General features: G+C 34.6%; 3 protein-coding genes across 5 annotated transcripts; 2 read left to right on the forward strand and 1 right to left on the reverse strand.

The window, feature by feature from the left end:
• Positions 1-650: 650 nt before the first annotated feature.
• On the reverse strand, positions 651-9,122 carry LOC141672293 (uncharacterized). The gene is made up of 14 exons (XM_074478863.1): positions 8,970-9,122; positions 8,309-8,422; positions 7,938-8,051; positions 7,632-7,849; positions 6,717-6,902; positions 6,320-6,412; positions 6,120-6,158; positions 4,115-4,204; positions 3,922-4,024; positions 3,629-3,709; positions 2,586-2,662; positions 2,002-2,082; positions 1,543-1,634; positions 651-1,195 (listed from the first exon to the last, which is right to left on the reverse strand). Exons 1-14 carry the CDS (start codon positions 9,040-9,042, stop codon positions 1,072-1,074), a joined length of 1,485 nt encoding a protein of 494 aa, XP_074334964.1. The 5' UTR covers positions 9,043-9,122; the 3' UTR covers positions 651-1,071.
• Positions 9,123-10,298: 1,176 nt separating this feature from the next.
• On the forward strand, positions 10,299-12,936 carry LOC141670605 (dehydrogenase/reductase SDR family member FEY-like). Its single transcript, XM_074476538.1, has 8 exons — positions 10,299-10,486; positions 10,585-10,705; positions 11,111-11,228; positions 11,754-11,890; positions 12,006-12,107; positions 12,272-12,364; positions 12,466-12,538; positions 12,674-12,936. The coding sequence occupies exons 1-8, from the start codon at positions 10,299-10,301 to the stop codon at positions 12,934-12,936; spliced, it is 1,095 nt and encodes a 364-aa protein (XP_074332639.1).
• A 2,390-nt stretch (positions 12,937-15,326) lies between these two features.
• Positions 15,327-18,641, forward strand: LOC141672387 (kinase-interacting family protein-like). 3 transcript variants are annotated; one of them, XM_074478974.1, is made up of 3 exons: positions 15,327-15,492; positions 16,181-16,370; positions 17,560-18,641. In XM_074478974.1, exons 2-3 carry the CDS (start codon positions 16,244-16,246, stop codon positions 18,420-18,422), a joined length of 990 nt encoding a protein of 329 aa, XP_074335075.1. In that variant the 5' UTR covers positions 15,327-15,492; positions 16,181-16,243; the 3' UTR covers positions 18,423-18,641. The 3 variants fall into 3 exon arrangements, with proteins under 3 accessions (XP_074335075.1, XP_074335077.1, XP_074335076.1); XM_074478976.1 differs by having other exon boundaries at positions 16,186-16,370; XM_074478975.1 differs by lacking the exon at positions 15,327-15,492 and adding an exon at positions 15,753-15,906.
• Positions 18,642-19,004: the final 363 nt, after the last annotated feature.

Here is a 19,004-nt window from a genome sequence, read left to right on the forward strand (position 1 = left end):
ACTTTAATTTACAAAAAGAAAATTTTAAAAACTATTATTTTATTTATGCGTTCAAAGGACTTAGAATTGTGTACAAAAAAGTCAAAGACATATAAAAATTAATTACAATTATTTTCATCCACTACTTTATAAAAAATGAAGGGAGTAAAGTTTTATAATATAAAAAATAATTACAATTATTTTCATCCACTACTTTCTTCCGCTTCCGCTGCATTCACTTTATATATTAAATTGATCCCACAACTACAACCATTTTTCTTACTTTTTCCCATTAAATTAGATTTTCTCTTAACCTACCAAACCCCCGATATATACAGGACGGAGGGAATACTAAACATCATGAATTGATAAAAAAAAATCTATACGAAATATATTCAACTCAACCCGGCTTATAAGTTCCTCCTGTTACTTGTTTATACGGTTTTATAATCTAAAAATAATTCGAATATGTTCACGAGATTATTTAATTATCTAGTATATTTATCTGAGAAGGTAATCATTTATATAAAACAGAACAACAGATGTGCTATGAAGCTGAAATTTGGTGCAGAGATCTTACTCTAAGCTAAAACCATGCTTTATCAAATGGAGAATAATATTCGAATAAATTTGACAACTAGCTAGGACTCGATCTGGGTTTCGACAGTTAATGATCCAAAATAAAAATAACATGAAATTGTATGTAACTCTAAAGAGAACATCTCATTATCTAGTTTCAAGTAAATTATACATTCACCTACAGCTTATATTTATAGCTGAGCAACCTGTGTCAATTATTAAACTTCGCCTACCGGTAGCTTTCGCTTCAACTTCGAAGTTATAAGTTGACAACCAGGATGACGAGAAAGCAAACTCTTCTAAAAACCATAACTTTAAGAGCAGTCAAGTGGTAATTCTCATCTATAGACCCAAAATAGACATACCATAATTCCCGACATCTACTAAGACCAAACAATTGATAATTAATCCAAACTCCGAACTTCCATCTCCGTCACCGTATGTCATATACAGGCTCTCATGTTTCTGATTGTACAAGGGAAGTGAATAGTTACTATGAAATCAGCAAGTTCATTAATCAGCTTCAAGTTCAGCTCCAAACTCCTCCAATCTTTTGGCATCGTATTCCAGATCCCTTATAGCAGCATGGTTGACTGATCCATCATCTTCACTAGCCTGTATTTGCCTACCACCAAACCTAGAATCGCAAAGACAAATATTAGGGCATTATTTACAATTAATTTAAGCGAAGGATGACGATATCAAGTATTCAAGTCGGTGAAGGCTACAATCAGCGGATAGTCAAAGAGCACAAAGTAACACGAATGATAGCTTAATACTGATTAACCATTTGCATAACTGATAAATGGTAATGTATGTGAAATCAGTAAAAAGTTAATGGCAAAACCTAAACATAAGTATGCTGACAGAAAGTCCATAAATTTGAGATGAAATGAAGCCCTTGCTAATTATGTAGAACATCACACTGTTCTCTCCAGAGAACAAAAATAATAAAATGGAAAGTGTAATAGAGGTATAAGTTACCATCTTCCATTCATCACTTCTATGCATTTTCGGGCATCTTTCCTATCCTTGAATCTCACCAGCACAACGCCCTGTGGATGATTCTCACAGACCTGCAAACATGACAAACAGCCACTTAACATGTATGCCCATTGACCAGGGTAAGAGAACAGCTTCACCATTAATGTCTGATACAATATCACAACCATTTGACCAGGTTTTTGCGATAAAAAGTAAAAACTCAAATGATATAAAATTTTAATTTCAAAAGTTGTAATTGTAGATATATACGTTGGCATCGAGATACCACCAGCATCCAAGTATTATATTGCAGACTATACATCTGTGGTAATGGTGATGGTCAAGAAAACAAATTAATTGGTGTGCACTAAGCAGAAAAGGTAATCACGATGTCAGTGTACCAAGATGCACAACTGACGATTGTGACAGCCAAACTGACTCACAGATTAGTTATAATACCTTCACTGATTCCACAGGACCTTGCTTTGCACACTCATCTTCAACATCTGCCGCTAACTCGGAACGAAGATCCTCATCCGCCTTAGAGCATAACAATTTTGTCAGAATCTTAATTTTAACGATACATATAAGTATATAGAGAGAGTCCCACTCCAATGAGAATCACTAAAAATGAAAACTGATGATTTATATAGCTGAACTGGTGATTTGGATGCAAATCATTACCGATTCGGATCCAAAATTAATAGTTATCAAGCTATATAAATCAACAGTTCTCATATTTCTGATTGGAGCACAAGTCTATACATATAAGAATATCTTCAATGTAGTATGGCCCAGTAGGTACTTCTAAAAGTTTTAAAAATTTAATATCTTGAACAGTTGCAGGGAGCATTCAAATTGTGATCGTAATAGCACTACTACAATGCTAAATGTCCAAGTTAACAATGTCAGGCTTGCCATGATATACAAAATTTTCAAATTTTCTGTCATCCAGGTTTTTGGTGTTCCGTGTGTTTAAGTGCGCTCAAGTATGCATATTGGTTTGTGGAGTGTGCACAGTTATAAGGAGCATAACAGTTTACCCTCATTTCTGCAGGAGAGAACATATAACGGAGAACAACAGTTGTTGGAATCATCAACTTTGAGTCGTCACGGCCACCTGAACAAATAAAAAAAATGCTGTTGAAGGCCTATGAATCATGCAAAAGGTATAAGAATTGTGACATTTTAATCAGCGAATTGCCTTGGGAGATACAAATCAATCTAGCGAAAAATCGAATTAGATATCCTTATAACACCTATACAACTCTGCCTTACAAATATTTACTTTTGTTATGAAGCATTCTTTGAAATGCTTCTAAAGTTTCTGTGGTACAGTAAAGCCATTATCTCAGGTAGCTTGATAATTTTCACAAATACATCTAAACATGTTAAAAGACTATCATTTTTCTACGTACAACATAAGAGGTGTCCAGCAAGAGTCTCTCTCTATCTCACACACACAGGACTCAATTATTCTACAGTTTAAAGTCACTTCGGACAAGTTACGGGAATCAAAGCATATAACTGGTGGTTTGCAGGCAAGAATATTTCACCCTCCAACATCAAAATTAGTAATAACTAATTATAAATGTTTCCATAGTTCACACTAAAAAGCTAAAAATAAGGACACTACAAAAATAAGCAACAGTTGAAGTAAAGCCTAACACCAAGATCTATACCAAGTCCTACTACTTCATCACCACTAAATTTGCAATCTCTCCCTCTTATGAAATGAACAAAAAATTCGAAGAGCATGTCAAAAAATATTCATATAGAATAGAAGAACATCCTTTATTATCCACTATATTTTCTAGCTTCTGGATAAAACACACTAATAGAAGACAGGTCTGGATGAACACCTGATTCAAGTAGACATCAAGTCATTACGAGGAAAACGCAGAATTACCCACTATATAATTCTTATTTAGGCCTAAATAATTATCTAGTTAAGGACATTAAGTCAAAAAAAAGGCAGAATTACAATTGCATTTTCGAATATCATCGCTCTTACCCAAAGAAGTTTGAGCAAAAAAAAAAAGTAAACTAAAACGAAAATTTTATCACATGTGATGTAAAAACCTACCCCAGCCAAGCATCTTGTGTTCTACCTTCTCAAGTTTTCTTTTCTTCCTCTTGTCCACTTGTTTCGAAATAAATTTCTCCCCTGCAAATAGTACAATAAACTTCTATGTAAAACGCCATGTACGCTTCTATAAGCCTGTAAATCTTATACATAATTTAAACCAATGAAAATGTTTCAATGTTCCACATCCTGTGGTAGATAACTTTTTTGGCTAAATATGGTAGCTATTATTTATGAAACATTTAATACAGCAAACTAAAACGGACAAAATTCCTGTGGCCCAGGCTTTATACCTTTCTGCTGAAACTTGGCTACAGTTACTGACATAGGAGTCTTGTCACCAAGCCTTAGAGGTGATCCGTCCAAAAGTTGCAAGGCAAGATTAACTGAAGGCTCCTAGAAAATTCGAAGAGCATAAGAATTGACATGAGAAACACAATTAAATATCATAAATGACATAATTTGAACAAACAGTATAAACATTACCTTCATGTATGAAACTAGAGCATCCCCCTTCTTTCTTCCAGTCTCCTTGTCAACATAGATTTTCACACGAGGCTTTTTTGTTTCAGGGTCCTAATCAATAATACAAAAAGTTCAATTGATTAAATAGATGTATCAGTTGAAGGTCAGTCCAGAATTAGATACAACATAGGAATAATCAGTATGGTACAATGAAGTTAAGTTTTCACAGCAATCAAAATCATAGCACCATGGTGCAACGAGTTTGCAAAATAAAATAAAAAGTGTTACACATATTGTGATGTTATCTAGGTCAGGAAATGTGCTTTTATAGTTCATGGACCCCTAGGCTCCCACTTACCCTATTAGCGCTACCCCAGGCAACCTCCAAATTAAGCAATAAGTGGTCCACCCTAGGTTGCCATAAGGTGATAGTGACCCTAGGTGTCTGTTAGGACCTGTCCAGGCCCGCTCTTTGGATATATATATAAAAAGAAACGAATTTTTTTATCGATAAACACACGCACACACAACTAGGTGGTATTCGAGAGACCACCCACTCTCCATAAACACACATAAGTCAATCTTATTTCTTCCTTCCCTAACATATAAATGGCTTCCCTATTTATAACCCCAATCTCAACTCACAATCCCTAAATTAAAGCTAAAATATTATTATTCCCACCAAATCCTCCCTTTGAAATCCATAACTGATGCACACACTAATTATTCAGATTTGTACTGATTTAATAATTATTCTATTTATTATGTTTCCTAACATTACCGGCCGCCCAAACTTGAACCTTGTCCTCAAGGTTCAAATGAGAAAATAGTTTCATTCTTTCTTTTTCCTTTTCTTTCTAGTCGAGAACCCCTGGCTCTCCGCCAATAATTTTCTAAATTCCTCCCAAGTACAAGAAGGTGCTTGACATTCCCCACAATTGTACAAGAACAAAGGATAGTGTCTCAAGTATACTACAACTGACCAGACCTTCTTAGTTGGTGATGAGAGGTTAGTAATTTTAACATAACGTTCAGCCTCCAACGACCGACCTTCAAGTTTTACGCACGACCGACCTTCAAGTTTTACGCCTTCGAACATGACTGTTTCAATTAGTGTGTGCATCAGTTATGGATTTCAAAGGGAGGATTTGGTGGGAATAATAATATTTTAGCTTTAATCTAGGGATTGTGAGTTGAGATTGGGGTTATAAATAGGGAAGCCATTTATATGTTTGAGGCAGGAAGAAATAAGATTGACTTATGTGTGTTTGTGGAGAGTGGGTGGTCTCTCGAATACCACCTAGTTGTGTGTGTGTTTATCAATAAAAGAATTCGTTTCTTTATATATATATATATACAAATATAAGGACTGGACAGGTCCTAACAGTGTCGCCTGACAACATTTAGACTACACCTTTGTAGCTAGAATGGTAATCTTCATACTAAATTATCTAAAATAATGCTGTACAATTTCCACATGTCGTACATGATACGCCAGGCACAAGAATTCCGCAAAAAGAATATACTACATCAACAACATTTGTTACGAAGACTCGAACCATGAACCAGCATTAAAGATATGTTTATGACCACTCCACTATTTTCCAAGCACTATACATGATCAAATGCTATTTAAAAGAACTTAATTTTTTATAGAAAAAAGTGACAGACATCAAAATAATTGGGACGCACTAGGATTGGCTGGCAGATATATGTTGCTTCCCCAACAAGCAATTTAAGAAAGAAGGAAACTGGAAACATATACAATTTTGATTGGCATGCTCATTTGTATCTCTTTTTGTCCTCTTAAGACCTGTCTATATGTATTTTTCTTTTTAAATCTTCCTTCCATCTGTACATACATATCTTCTGTATAAATGTCTCCTACAAACTCCAGCTTTCTTACTTATCTATCATTTGACTCTTAGTTTTACTGAGCTACTACAGTCTGGAACATTTACTTTAAAACTAAGAGACATTCGCTAAATAAAATAATACGAAAGTAGTCAATGACAAAAGAACCCACCTCTTTTATTATTCCGCACTTGGAAAATACTTCGACCACCTGAATGGTAATCCATTATTAGCATCAGAAAAATTAAAAACAAGGGGATTTAAAAAGAATAAATAGGGCATCCACACATGAAGATTATACTTTGTTATACATCCAAAGTACTAAGCATGAACTTTTAAAGATACAAGAAAATAAAAGAACGCCAAGATTACCTCATCAAAAGTAACATCTTCTGGCAATCCAGTCACATAAACATGTGTATTAACTTTTAATTCAAACCAACTGTCAGGAGGTTTATTAGGTTCCTGAAATGAATTAAGAAAAAAGGGTTAGTTTAAAAGGAAAAAAAATCATAAAAATGATAAGAAGGCAGCTCAATATAATACAATAACTATGATTGAAATGAAGTATATGATTATACAGAGGAAATGAATATAGATGCTACTTTCAGTCATGATTAAATGTACAAGACTACAAGTAAAAAGGTAAAAAGGTATGTGCATAAACGTATTTGTAGTATGTTTGTATCTACAATTATAAATATAACAGATCAGTAAACATGGATAACTGAAGTAAAAACCAAGGACAAGAATACACAACAAAACCTACCTTCTTCTCAGCTGGCTTTTCAGGTGACTTACTCTTAGCATCAGGCACTGGCTCTGCAACTTCGCTGCTAACTGTAACATTTTCCTTTCCTATAGCGTCATCGACTGTTGGAAAGAGTTCCTCTTCTTTCTCAAAAGTCATTTTTTCTACATCATACTCGCTATTTTTTATGGGGCTTGCACTCTCCTGCCATATATCAAATAAGCCAATGCTAACTCTGATTACAGACGTTTCCTTCTCGCTAATACTTAGTAAGATGACAAAATAATACACATGTACAGTAAAAATAAAGTGGATAATATCATAATATCAATTTTACAGAAGATAACTTATTAATACTCGATATTTTTGCTAATTGTGAATATGATTCATAAATCACAACATGATTGATTACTACATTTCTAAATGGGCACCTACTAACCACTTAAAAGAGCTCAAATCGAAATGAATAGCTATCATAAAGTTGTAAAAGAGTTTTTTTTTAAGGGTTTGCCTTTCTTCTATCATCTATAGTCATCTACTTATTTTAAAAATGTTAATCATAAATCAAATTTTACAAATCCCTACTTCAAATCTTAATTCGTACCTACTCGCACATCTAAAGTATGTGTATGATAAAAAGAAGAGTGATGGGAAAAGCTAGCAATTAGTTTTTACATATTAATTTAGGGAATTCACCACATGGTATTGTCTCTTCCATTGCTTCCATATAATTATTATCATCATTGTAATAAAAGAATTAAAGAACTGACCATGCACATGCGTAATATTGGATGGCACTAAAAAATTTATATTAATACTGTCAACTATTGTCGATGCTGGCTAATATTTCTATTATAAGAAGCTTAAACATCTCACATGAGAAAGGTAATCCATTGTTCAAAGAGTAGAAGTAAAAAGTTTTTTGATGCCTACCTGAGGAACCCAAGCTCTAAGCCCCCTGTCCCACTTGTAGGTAGTCCCATCATCATCAGTGAATTCTTCCTCGCCATCTGGGGGCGTCGAAGGTCTTTCAGCATCATCAGCTTGTTCCTTGGATTCAGCTTTCAACATCTCTGCTTGTGCCTGTGCTTCTGCTTCCATCACCTCTTTCTGCCATTGTTCATACTCATCATTGTTCGAAGGCAAAGGAACTGAAAAACAAAAAATTATACAGTCAGCCATATAACCCCCCAGCAAATGACCACAAAGCAGATATAGAATAATCATACTACTCATTACCTTGTTGAGAAATCTCGGTGATCACCCCCGATATTGCCGACAATGGCTGCCACTCAGTCCTTCCTTCAGACCAGACAAGTGTACTTTCATTGAGATACCCACTCAGAAAATGCTCTGTCGAGGCCAATAAACAAGCTTAAGTACATTGTTCAATAGGCCGTAATAGCATTTCAGCAAGATTATGGAACACAATTGTCCCTAAACGATTCCCTAGTTGTTACTTGTCGAACTGAAATAACAAAAAAGTAACAGTATAAAAAACAAAAAAGGGCATCCAAACAACCATCTAAATCGTCAATCTTTCATATCAACATCAAATATACCACAACATTTGCCAATCAAAAGATAGACATAAATCATATAATACTAACCACGCAGCTCGGAAACAGCATAAGGTCCAATATGTTGTTGATCTTCACTAAGAATAAACCATCCCACTTCACTTACATCCACCGAATTCTCATTCCCACCACCGCTTTCCGTACCTACATTTCTCAAAATATGAGCATTTCAACAAAACAAAACAGTAACAAATCCTATTATCACTCATTTCCAAAACTCAAATTTCCACTAACTACTAGTCTACTACACCTACATAATCCAAAATACGAGCCCTCATTCCCCTCACATACACCCAACATCAAACCGTGAACACAACATTTTAACAAAACAAAACAGTAACAAATCCTAAAACCACTCATTTCGCAAAACCAAAATTCCCCCTACTTACTACACCTACACACTCCAAAACACGATCCCTTCACATACACAATACGAAACCGAAAAACACGAAAACGATAAAAAAACATAACAAAATCTAATTCATACAGCTCAAGCACAATTAGGATTTCAATTCTCACACACCACACACACACAAATAAATAACATAAAAGTAACACATATGAACATTACATACAATACGAGGTTAATTAGGGTTTTGTACTTGTGTAATAACAACATAAAATTAATGTAATAAAACAAAACATGAGATAAAAATAGACACAAACATATGTATGTATATGTTAGCTTTACCATGATTTTGTAGCGGTTGACTATTGGACATTGATTGTGTTTCGTTTGTGTTTTGTTCTTCTTGTGCTGCCATCAAAGCTCTGTTTCTTCTTGTTGAAGTGTTTGTGTAATGTGTTTTTGTTTTGTAAGAATTTGGGCTTTTGTGATTTTGGATTTGTGTTTGGTTTTTGAGAATATGTAATGGATTTGGCCCAAGTTTGTTACCATATTTTTACATTAAACATATGTTATTTTTCGATTTTTTTTTTAAAATACGGTTTTGCAACTGAGTGAAAAAACAAAATACCCACCATTTAGGAAAAAATGCTCAAAATGCCAATTGGCGGTACTGTGCGCCCAAAATACCCGTTGAATACGCATGTGAGAGATGCGTACCCACCATTTTCAAATTTTTACAAACAATACGCATGTTCAACATGCGTATTCACTTTTTGTATTTTAGTGAATACGCATGTTGAACATGCGTATTCTTTATAAATCAAAAAGTGAATACGCATGTTGAACATGCGTATTGTTTGTAAAAATTTGAAATGGTGGGTACGCATCCCAAAATGCGTATTTCGTGGGTATTTTGGGCGGTCCGCACACATCTGGGCATTTTGGGCAGTTGAAGGTGAAAACTTGTGTATTTTGGGCATTCTTTCTTTGCAACTCAGTGTAACTTTGAATGCAATTAAGAAAAAATTCAATTACTTTTCGGAAAACGTAAAGTAAGTTGTATATGTGGTTATTTTTGGTTTGATGTATTTTTGCAATTTTTTTAAAAAATGTACTAAAATCGTAAATAAACTTTAAAAAGGTAGTATTTTTGGTAATTTTATTACCTTTTAATCACCAAAATGCATCAAAAAAAAGTATTGTAGAAGAGTAATGTTATAGGCAAAAAAAAAGCTACAAAAAATTGTTAAATAACGTGGTATGGCTGACTTGGCAATATGAAATATTTTAATTGGTACTGTTGGTCTCCATTTTCATTTAGAAAATAGCAGTCCACATGTCATTTTGTAACTATTTTGGAAATTAATTTTGTATCCGAGTATTTTTAATTATAGAATTATAGAAGTTAATATTCTAAAACAGCCAAATTTAGATATTTTAAAATATTGAAATATAAAGATTTCTATAGCACTACATATTAATATTAAAATCTTTATGTAACCGCTAAGATGTTTCACAGATTAATGCAGTAACAGATTCTCAAAATCCTTACTAGTCAAAAACACCTTTAAAATCACAATAAGATTCATATACATGGAATGTTACAGCAAAATATATTTTTTTGCTGATTGAGAAAGAATGAGCCAAATTGCAGAAGCTTCCAGCAACTTAATGAATAAAAAGAAAGGGTTAGGATGGACTGAATGGTTAAGAGGATGCTTTTATTTGATACATGAAATGTTGCTTCAGAGAATCATGACTAGGCATTTGGAAAATCCATTGCCTCTTCCTCGTCTTGATCGAGATTTCACTTGCATTGTCACTGGTTGTACTAATGGCATTGGTCGCGAGATTGCCAGGTTTTTTGTCCATACTGTAATATTGTTGCTATATTTCTTGAACTCGCAATTTTTTGCAGGTCTAGTTGGCTTACGCGTGACTTTTCTGTATCTGACAGGCAATTAGCCGAAGCAGGGGCACACGTTGTGATGGCAGCTCGGGATACAGCAAGTGCTAATGGATTGATCAAGAAATGGCAGCATGATTTGTCTGGAAAGAGCCTTCCTCTTAACATCGAGGTACATGTTTAGCACCCCTGTAAGTTTTGGGCATCTATGAATGATTCTGGATAAATAATTCATTCATCAACGTCGTATAAAATTAAGCTGTCAGCAGATTATGAGCATCGATCCTCAACAATCTAAGCTACATTGTAGTAAACTCTAGTGCAGATTCCTAATCATCATAGCTGTAAATTACATGGCATTGCCTTGCTACTTGTAACATGCTTCCTCTAATCATAGTTGTTATTTGCCTGCCTTGCATCTTGCTGATATTCCTTCCTGATTATGATACCTTTCGCGATTTAAGATGGTACCTATCTTGTTAACTAGTTGCAAATATCTTTATTAGTCCTGTGAATTAGTTGTAGATATTTCTATACTGTTAATTCTTTTAAACTCATCCAATTTTTGATTTTCAAGGTGATGGAGCTTAATCTTCTGTCGCTGAAATCTGTTGCAAGATTTGCTGAGGCATGGAATGCACGTTCAGTTCCTTTGCGCGTGCTCATCAACAATGCAGGGATATTTTCTATTGGAGGTTAGTGTAAAACTAATGATATAGAAGGAACTTAAATTTGTCGTAATTGTTTCTGCAGCATGTCAAAAATCACCAAGTAGTAGACACTGTGTCAGCTTGTTTCCAAGTTTGTTCAAGGAAGTCAGTAAATGATCAAAATTGAAGTCGTGGAAAGTGTAAAGAAGTGTGGGTGCTTAAGGAGACGATAAACACAACAAATTAAGGATCTTATCGGCCTTTACAAGAATCAGGACTGTCCTATTACACACTCAAGGAGGCCTGATCACAGTATATCAAGTTATCAACAGAAACAGACTCCATAAAATTATAAATAGGAGATACCGCGACATATACTTTATGAACATGTGTACACAACTTATTACCAAGTCATTTCTATCATTTGGCGTTCGCTGTCATGCTTATCTGCTGTCCTTCTGACTTGCTATTATTTGTTTCTCTGTAGTTCATCGCAATTATTAGCAAACTGAATAAAGTTTCAATCTTTCTTCTTTTACATTAACATTTTTTTCTAACAATTGTGTTTAGAACCACAAAAGATTTCAGTGGACGGTTTTGAAGAGCATATGCAAGTGAACCATCTAGCCCCAGCCTTGCTTTCAATATTGCTTTTGCCATCTCTTAAGAGAGGCTCTCCAAGTCGGATTGTTAACATTAGTTCAACTGTAAGTTCAATCATATGATTTATGTGTCCCTATTCTCGTTACAAATAGTCTTTCTTTCTCTGATCATACATCCTTTCATGTGACATTTCTAAATGTTCTTTTTCCCTTGCTGAAGATTCATCATATTGGCTTTGTTGATCCTGATGACATGAACGTCATGACGGGAAAGAGGAAGTACACAAATTTAGTTGGTTACTCAGGCAGCAAACTAGCACAGGTAATTAGATAAAACTTCAGTGCAACAAGATTTTGCTGTAAATTCTTACTTTTTGCTGCACTGTTTAGCTTCTTTAGTAACTAAATTGTTCATACACTGGAATCTATTTTTTTTAATTTAAAGATTTTATAGTAAGGACCTTAGTCTGGCGTATGAAATTGCAGGTCATGTTCAGTAGCGTCCTCCACAAGAGCTTGCCTGCTGAAGCTGGCATTAGTGTAGTCTGCGTATCTCCTGGAGTAGTTCAGACCAATTTTGTAAGTTTCTTGATGATCTATTCTTCCTTTTCATCTCGTTGCAGGCAAGGGATCTTTCCAAGATTGATGTCTTCCTAACCATAAATTTCTCGTTGTTGCAGGCGAGGGATCTTTCCAAGATTGTTCAAGTAGGCATTCGTCTATTTCCATATTACAAGTTCAGTCCTGAAGAAGGCAAGGCTTCTCAAATGCTATTTCTTATCGTACATGCTCACTACTATCTACATTTGTAGCACTTTTGGGGCGTTAATTATTAAGACATGTTCAAAGCAACTACTGAATTTTAATTTTGTTATTATTCTGCTGCAGGTTCTAGAAGTGCCTTGTTCGCGGCCACAGATCCTCAGATTCCAGAATACTGCAAGAAGCTGAAATCAGATGAATGGCCAGTTTGTGCTTTCATTTCACACGAATGTCGTCCTACAAATCCTTCTGAAGAAGCGCACAATCTTGAATCTTCTTACGACGTGTGGGAGAAGACGATGGAAATGATCGGGCTTCCATCAAATACAGTGGAAAAACTCATAGAAGGGCAACAATTTGAATGCAGATATGGGTCTCATCAAGAATAATGTTTTCCTCTTAAAAAGTTTAACATTTTTTGGCCTTTTGATGAAATAAGTGGTTTCATGATCTAATTTGAAGGCCATTTAACATCATGCCAGACTAGTTGAATGCAGATACAGGTCTTATCAAGATTAGTGTGTTTCTTTCCAAATAATTTCACATTTTTTGGGATTTTGACGAAATCAGTAGTTTCGTGATCTAATCATGTTAGATCATGAATTCTGCTACGTTATCCAGGATACAACGAACAATTTTTCCGGTGTTTCATAGCCAGGAACTTATAATTCAACTTTTTCTACCTCCCGGAACAATCCTAGAAAACATTCTTGAACAGAATAACAACAGATATAGAACACATTAGCTGCCTTAAGGTCCACAGACCACATTCTGATCATGAGTTTCTATGTTCAATTTTACTTCACTGCTAGAATTATTTGTAACTTTTGTTATTTACTCCCTTCGCCTCATTCCCTGCTTCCGAATGAGACATACTTGCACGTTTCACTTGTTACTCATAAAGGGTATAAGATCTTTTTCGGTTTTTCCTCACCTATCTTAAGATTTTAGACGGATTGTTACTGTATCAGAGTTTAGTTTGATATAGATATCGAAATTAGTTGTATTTGTTGTTATCAATCGTAGCAACGGACCGATTACTTAGCATGTCATAAAGAATGTACAAGCCAAATAGCCAATTTAAACTAGAGTGATACATTTGAAATCAAAATAAAAGCACACATACTAAAGAACCATAGCAAAAGTAGTTGCAAGTTAGTTTAAAATCTGGCATACAATTTGTGTTTTTTGCCTTTCCAAAAAGCTTGAATCTTGTCAAGTTTAGAGCTTCTTTACTCACCAAGCTTTTTATTGCTACTGTTTTTTTAATTCAAATTTCAAATATAGTTGATTCAAAATGGTCTTTTTAATATTTTAAAAAAAGAGAAGCTCAGAAAAAGAAATCATAAAAGGAAGAAAGTTGAAAGAGCTGCAAAATTCATTCGAGATTTAATTTAAATAAATATTATTTCCAGAACTATATTTTTATTTTCAGAGCAAAAGAAGACTGAAATGACAAAATTGCCCCTCCCGTATTCACAATAAAAACCCTGAAAATATGAATATAAGAATAATTTAATATTTTTACACTTTTTTACTCTGAAAATAAAAAAATAGCTCCCGAAATAACATTAATTTTAATTTATTGTGAAAATTTTGCAATTTTCTCAGAACTAACACATGCTTAACGTGACAAACAGTAAATAGGCTGGGGACCTGGTCATTTAATTTTTTTTTTACAGATTTTAGTACCCTGCTTCTTCAGCAAAATATTAAATATTTTTTTCCCAACAGCAGACATGTCAATTATATAAATTTGACTGGTTTGTCCCATTTTTAATGATTTTATGTTTCTGCTCTGCACTCTGCAATCTCCTTCAATACATTTGTAATTTTACACCAACGTCTCCGGCGTGTGTAATATCGGGATAAACGATTTTTGTAACATTTTCGATAATAAGTTTATATCAGAAATCTTATTTAAAGGTTGTAAGTTTGGTGTAGAAATTGATTTGAGCCCTATACATGATTTATTTTACAGTGAATTGTTCCAACATAAAAGTTTAAATATAAAATTTTTATTCAGAAAAAAATTAAAAATACTATGAAATTATGTTTCAAATGAGCATTAAAAACGTGTCAAAAAATAAAGTATATAATTCAATGTGATAGATGGAGTATTATTTTTAAAATAAAAGTCCAAAGAATGATGATAATTATAAATATAATAAGTTCTTTATATTCAAATAAATACGTAATAAGTAGTATTAATCTTTTTCACGTTTTTATTGTAGATAATAAATATGATAAGATATAACTGGGATATATCCCTAGAAAATCCAAACTCATTATTATTATGGTACTCCCTCCGTCCTATAATATTCTTACCGTTTTGACTTTTCGTATTGTTCATGGTAAGCGATTGACTACTAATTTATGTCACTTTTCGTATTGTTCATGGTAAGCCATTGACTACTAATTTATGTCTAATCTATAAGATCAAATATAGTTATGAGTGCTTTTGTTGGATTCATATTTATGAGTACTTTAATACAATAAAGTTTTTATATTTAATATTAATACGAAATTAAAGATATTAACAATTAAAAATTTGTATTGATAAACATGTACAACACAAATAGGAAACGTTTTTAGGGAGGATGGAAGTACCGAAATATGAAAAGAAAAATGAACAATGAAGCATATATGTATAATGATGTAGAACTGTAGAGAGAGACAGAGATATGGAAATAGAAATTAATATTATATTTGGCAGTCACTTCAAGTCCTTTTCTTTACCATAAAGCCAAATTATGATCAGTAGACAAGTAGATACTACTAGACTGTACATAGAGAATGCATACACAGATGCATTAAATTTATTACCCTCTCCTCTCTTCTCAGTTCTCAGTTTCTAGTTTGTCACACTTTTACTCTCAAGTCCCAACTCCCAACTAGTTGCATGGTTTCAACTTTCTAGCCTATATTTCCCTGTTCAAACAAAGGTATGCAATGTCTTTATGCTAATATGCATGTAAAAATACCAAAATCCAAAGAGGGAGAGGGAGAGGGAGAGAGATTGCTGAGAGGGAGAGGAACAGAGAGATTGCAGAGAGGGAGAGGGGGAGAGAGATTGCAGAGAGGGGGAGGGGGAGAGAGATTGCAGAGAGGGAGAGGGAGAGATAGATTGCAGAGAGGGAGAGGGGGGGAGAGAGAGAGATTGCACAAAGGGAGAGGGGGAGAGAGATTGCAGAGAGGGAAAGGGGGAGAGAGATTGCTGAGAGGGACAGAAATTGCAGAGAGGAACAGGGAGATTGCACAGAGGGAGAGGGGGAAGAGGGATAGAGGAGAGAGAGATTGCTCAGAGGGGGAGAGAGAGATTGAGAGAGAGAGAGATTTTCAAAGCTAATTTGAAAGAGGTTATTGCAAGCCGTTTAGAAAAGCAATCAGCAAAATCCCAACCATTTACATAATCAATCATCAATGTTTTTAGTGTTTCTCTTTTGTAACTTGCACTCTGTTTTATCCTCTGTTTCTTTCTTCTCAATCTCTTCAAACATTTATCTCTACATGCAAATAAACAAATCCATTTCTCCACATCTCTAGCCGGCAATCAACACTTTCACACATATAAAATGTGCATATCTCCATAATCTACTGACTGTAGTTTTATCTTACTTGCTTTCTTTCCAGTTCAGAACCAGAGCAAAGGTGTGTAGTTGCTGAAGACATTGAAGAATTCAAGAAAACACAAAGATGGTACTCAAGAAAGGCAATGCAGGAGCTACATTTTCTTCATCTTCTTTATATGAGTTATCAAATCAATCAAGTCGAAACCTCTTCCCAAGCACAAGACCTTCTTGGCTTCTTGTCTCTATTGCAGGTACTGGACCCCACCCCTACCTATTTTTGTTACTACCTCCTCTGTACCTTTTTAAAATTTTTTATTTTCAAAAAATAAATATCGATTAAATCAGATAAATATTTTTGACTGATTTATGATTTATCCGGGGATTTAAAAAAAAAAGAGTAATTTATCGACAATTTATCGAAAATCGGTCAAATCGATCCATTCGAATAAATATTTTTACTGATTTTTAAGCAATTTATAACCATGATGTTCACATATATATATATCTGCAAATGGGTACATGATCTTTTAGGTTAATGAATACATCAAATGATTTTGCATGATCATATGTATAGAACTAGAAGATACACCTTTTTTTGTAAACAAGATATGTTTGCAGGAGAAAAAACCAATTCAACAAAAAAGCCTGTTTGACAATACTTTACATTGGTCTCTTTTTAGTGTTTACTGTCAGAAAAGAACATGAAGTTCCATTGTTTAAATTTGAATTTATGCAAGTAGATTCAAAATCCCAAAACGTGTTGCAGAGGATATAATATATTCCCTTTTCTTGATTTCTCTGCAACCTACATTAGATTCTTTAGGCCTTGACTTTTCTGATCTTGTGACTAGTAGTCTAGTAGTAGTATCATATAGTACAAATTTTACAACTGCATAAGATTTTTAGGTGAAAGCTTCTTACATGGTATGGTAGGAGGCTAGGAGCAGTGTTCTATTAATTCCTCCCGTATCTAAACCGATTAGTACCGATTACCGATTTTCACAACCATGGTAGGAGTCGTAGTGGGTTTTATTTCTGAATACTAAATTCAAGACAGTATATGAAGAAATAATGAATTGCTAGAAATTAGGCACCGAGGTCATACATAATCGGAATAAGACTCGAACCAAATTCAATTAATTCAATTTATTGGGACAAAATCCGAAAGACATGAATATAAAATGATTAACCTGAATAAACTTGTTTATTAAAACATTATTTCTTCGAGATTATTTTTCATGTGTGGTAAGGATAAACTAAAATTGACATTACTTCCCCCCTTGTTTCATTATACCCTAGTGCTTTAATAGTTGCAATGATGCAATGCAGTATAGGAAGAGCATTTCCTTGATTATAAACACTATCTGCTGTGATTCAATACAGGCAGACTAATTAGAAGTTTAATATGTGTTTTGGTTTAATACAAATTTGGGATTGCAGATTTGGACAAGAGAATGAAAATGGTATGTTCAAGCAGCATCAAAGAACACAAGGCTGACAGTTTCGCAGAACAAGCAGAAGCATATTATCAGAAGCGCCCTCAGCTACTGTCCCTTCTCCAAGACCTCTACAATGGGTATCTTACACTGGCTGACCGTTATTGCAGAGCATTGGCTAAGCAACATAGCTCTCCTATCATGACTCCGGTCTCTATTCATCAGAATTCAGATGATGAAGTATGCAGCAATGAGGTGTCGGATGCTGAGAGCTCGATCTCATTCCAAGCTCCTGTTAAGCCACTTGTGGTAATGAATGATGCTGATGGCGTTGTTGCTGAGCTCGTGGTCAAGAACGTGGAGTATGAGATTGTGGTAGATGAGATGAATGAAGAGGAGAAGAAATGGAGTGAGTCTTCGAGAAAAATGGAGTTGCAGAAGAGCTTGTTGGAGGTTTTGGAGACGGAGAGGTTGGTTTTGTTGAATGAGAATGCAAGGTTGGAGTATAAAGTAGAAACATTGGTGGATGAGAACAAAGCACTGGGGGAAGAGTCCTTTTTCATGAAGACAAAGGCAAGTGAGCTGGCACGTTGCGTCTTGAAGTTGAGGGAGGATTACAAGGTGAACATGTCTAGTAGCAAGATTGAGGACCTTCAGGCACAAATATATGCATTGGAGAAGCGGAACAAAGAGTATCATGATCAGCTGGTCAAGCAGAATGGGGATAGAAACACGATTATGAAGGCAAAGCGCAACACCATTGTGCTAATGAAGCGGTGTTCGCAGAGTCCAAAGAAGGTCTGTAAGCTGTGGAAGAAGGTGACGAACTTTGATATGCTCAAGTGTTGTTCAAATTACAACCCCTAGTTGCAGCAAAGCAAAAAGACCCCTACCACACTACAAAAGATGGGCAGTTCTTCTAACATATCAAAGTCATTAGGCCAGGCTTATATATTTTGATCAGAATGTTCTAATATGTTATATTGCGGTGGCATAGCCCTAACTAGTTTCTAGGCTCGAATGATGGTATATTGGTAGATATAGATATGCTGCTAAAATATATTAATGGACTATAATGTTTTGCAATTTCTACTTGCTAATGCCATGATTCTATTATGTGCCCAAAGAAAGATAGCGTCCTAAGTTTCCTAGTAGTAAAATGTAAAACATGTCTGCAGGAAGATTAAACAGGTGATGGACAAGTATGTATGTATTATGCAGGAAGATTGACAAGTGATCGACATTTGATCTCCCTAATGCTTAAAATCTTTAGAAGAGATACAATTAATATTATCACACAGTGCACCAGAATTAAGATGGCAAATGAAATTAGATAAACTGGATATGAGTTATAATTGGGAAGATAGACGCATAGTCTTCACATAAAGCTCATTTCATTAGGGTCTCTATGTATTCTGGGGAATTCAACACGACCAAAAGAGTTGCTAA

The sequence above is a fragment of the Apium graveolens genome, chromosome 7, assembly GCF_009905375.1.
Source record: "Apium graveolens cultivar Ventura chromosome 7, ASM990537v1, whole genome shotgun sequence".
Lineage (NCBI taxonomy): Eukaryota > Viridiplantae > Streptophyta > Magnoliopsida > Apiales > Apiaceae > Apium > Apium graveolens.

Bases quoted from the DNA above. Each gene is read 5' to 3' on its own strand.
- LOC141672293 (XM_074478863.1), bottom strand. From the start codon at position 9,042: ATGGCAGCACAAGAAGAACAAAACACAAACGAAACACAATCAATGTCC. The intron at 2,663-3,628 runs GTAGGTTTTTAC...TTATTTGTTCAG, and splicing joins ACACAAGATGCTTGGCTGGG to GTGGCCGTGACGACTCAAAG. The intron at 1,635-2,001 runs GTATTATAACTA...TCATGTTTGCAG, and splicing joins GTCCTGTGGAATCAGTGAAG to GTCTGTGAGAATCATCCACA.
- LOC141672387 (XM_074478974.1), top strand. From the start codon at position 16,244: ATGGTACTCAAGAAAGGCAATGCAGGAGCTACATTTTCTTCATCTTCT. The intron at 16,371-17,559 runs GTACTGGACCCC...TTGGGATTGCAG, and splicing joins GCTTCTTGTCTCTATTGCAG to ATTTGGACAAGAGAATGAAA.
- LOC141670605 (XM_074476538.1), top strand. From the start codon at position 10,299: ATGAATAAAAAGAAAGGGTTAGGATGGACTGAATGGTTAAGAGGATGC. The intron at 10,706-11,110 runs GTACATGTTTAG...TTGATTTTCAAG, and splicing joins GCCTTCCTCTTAACATCGAG to GTGATGGAGCTTAATCTTCT. The intron at 12,539-12,673 runs GCAAGGCTTCTC...ATTCTGCTGCAG, and splicing joins CAAGTTCAGTCCTGAAGAAG to GTTCTAGAAGTGCCTTGTTC.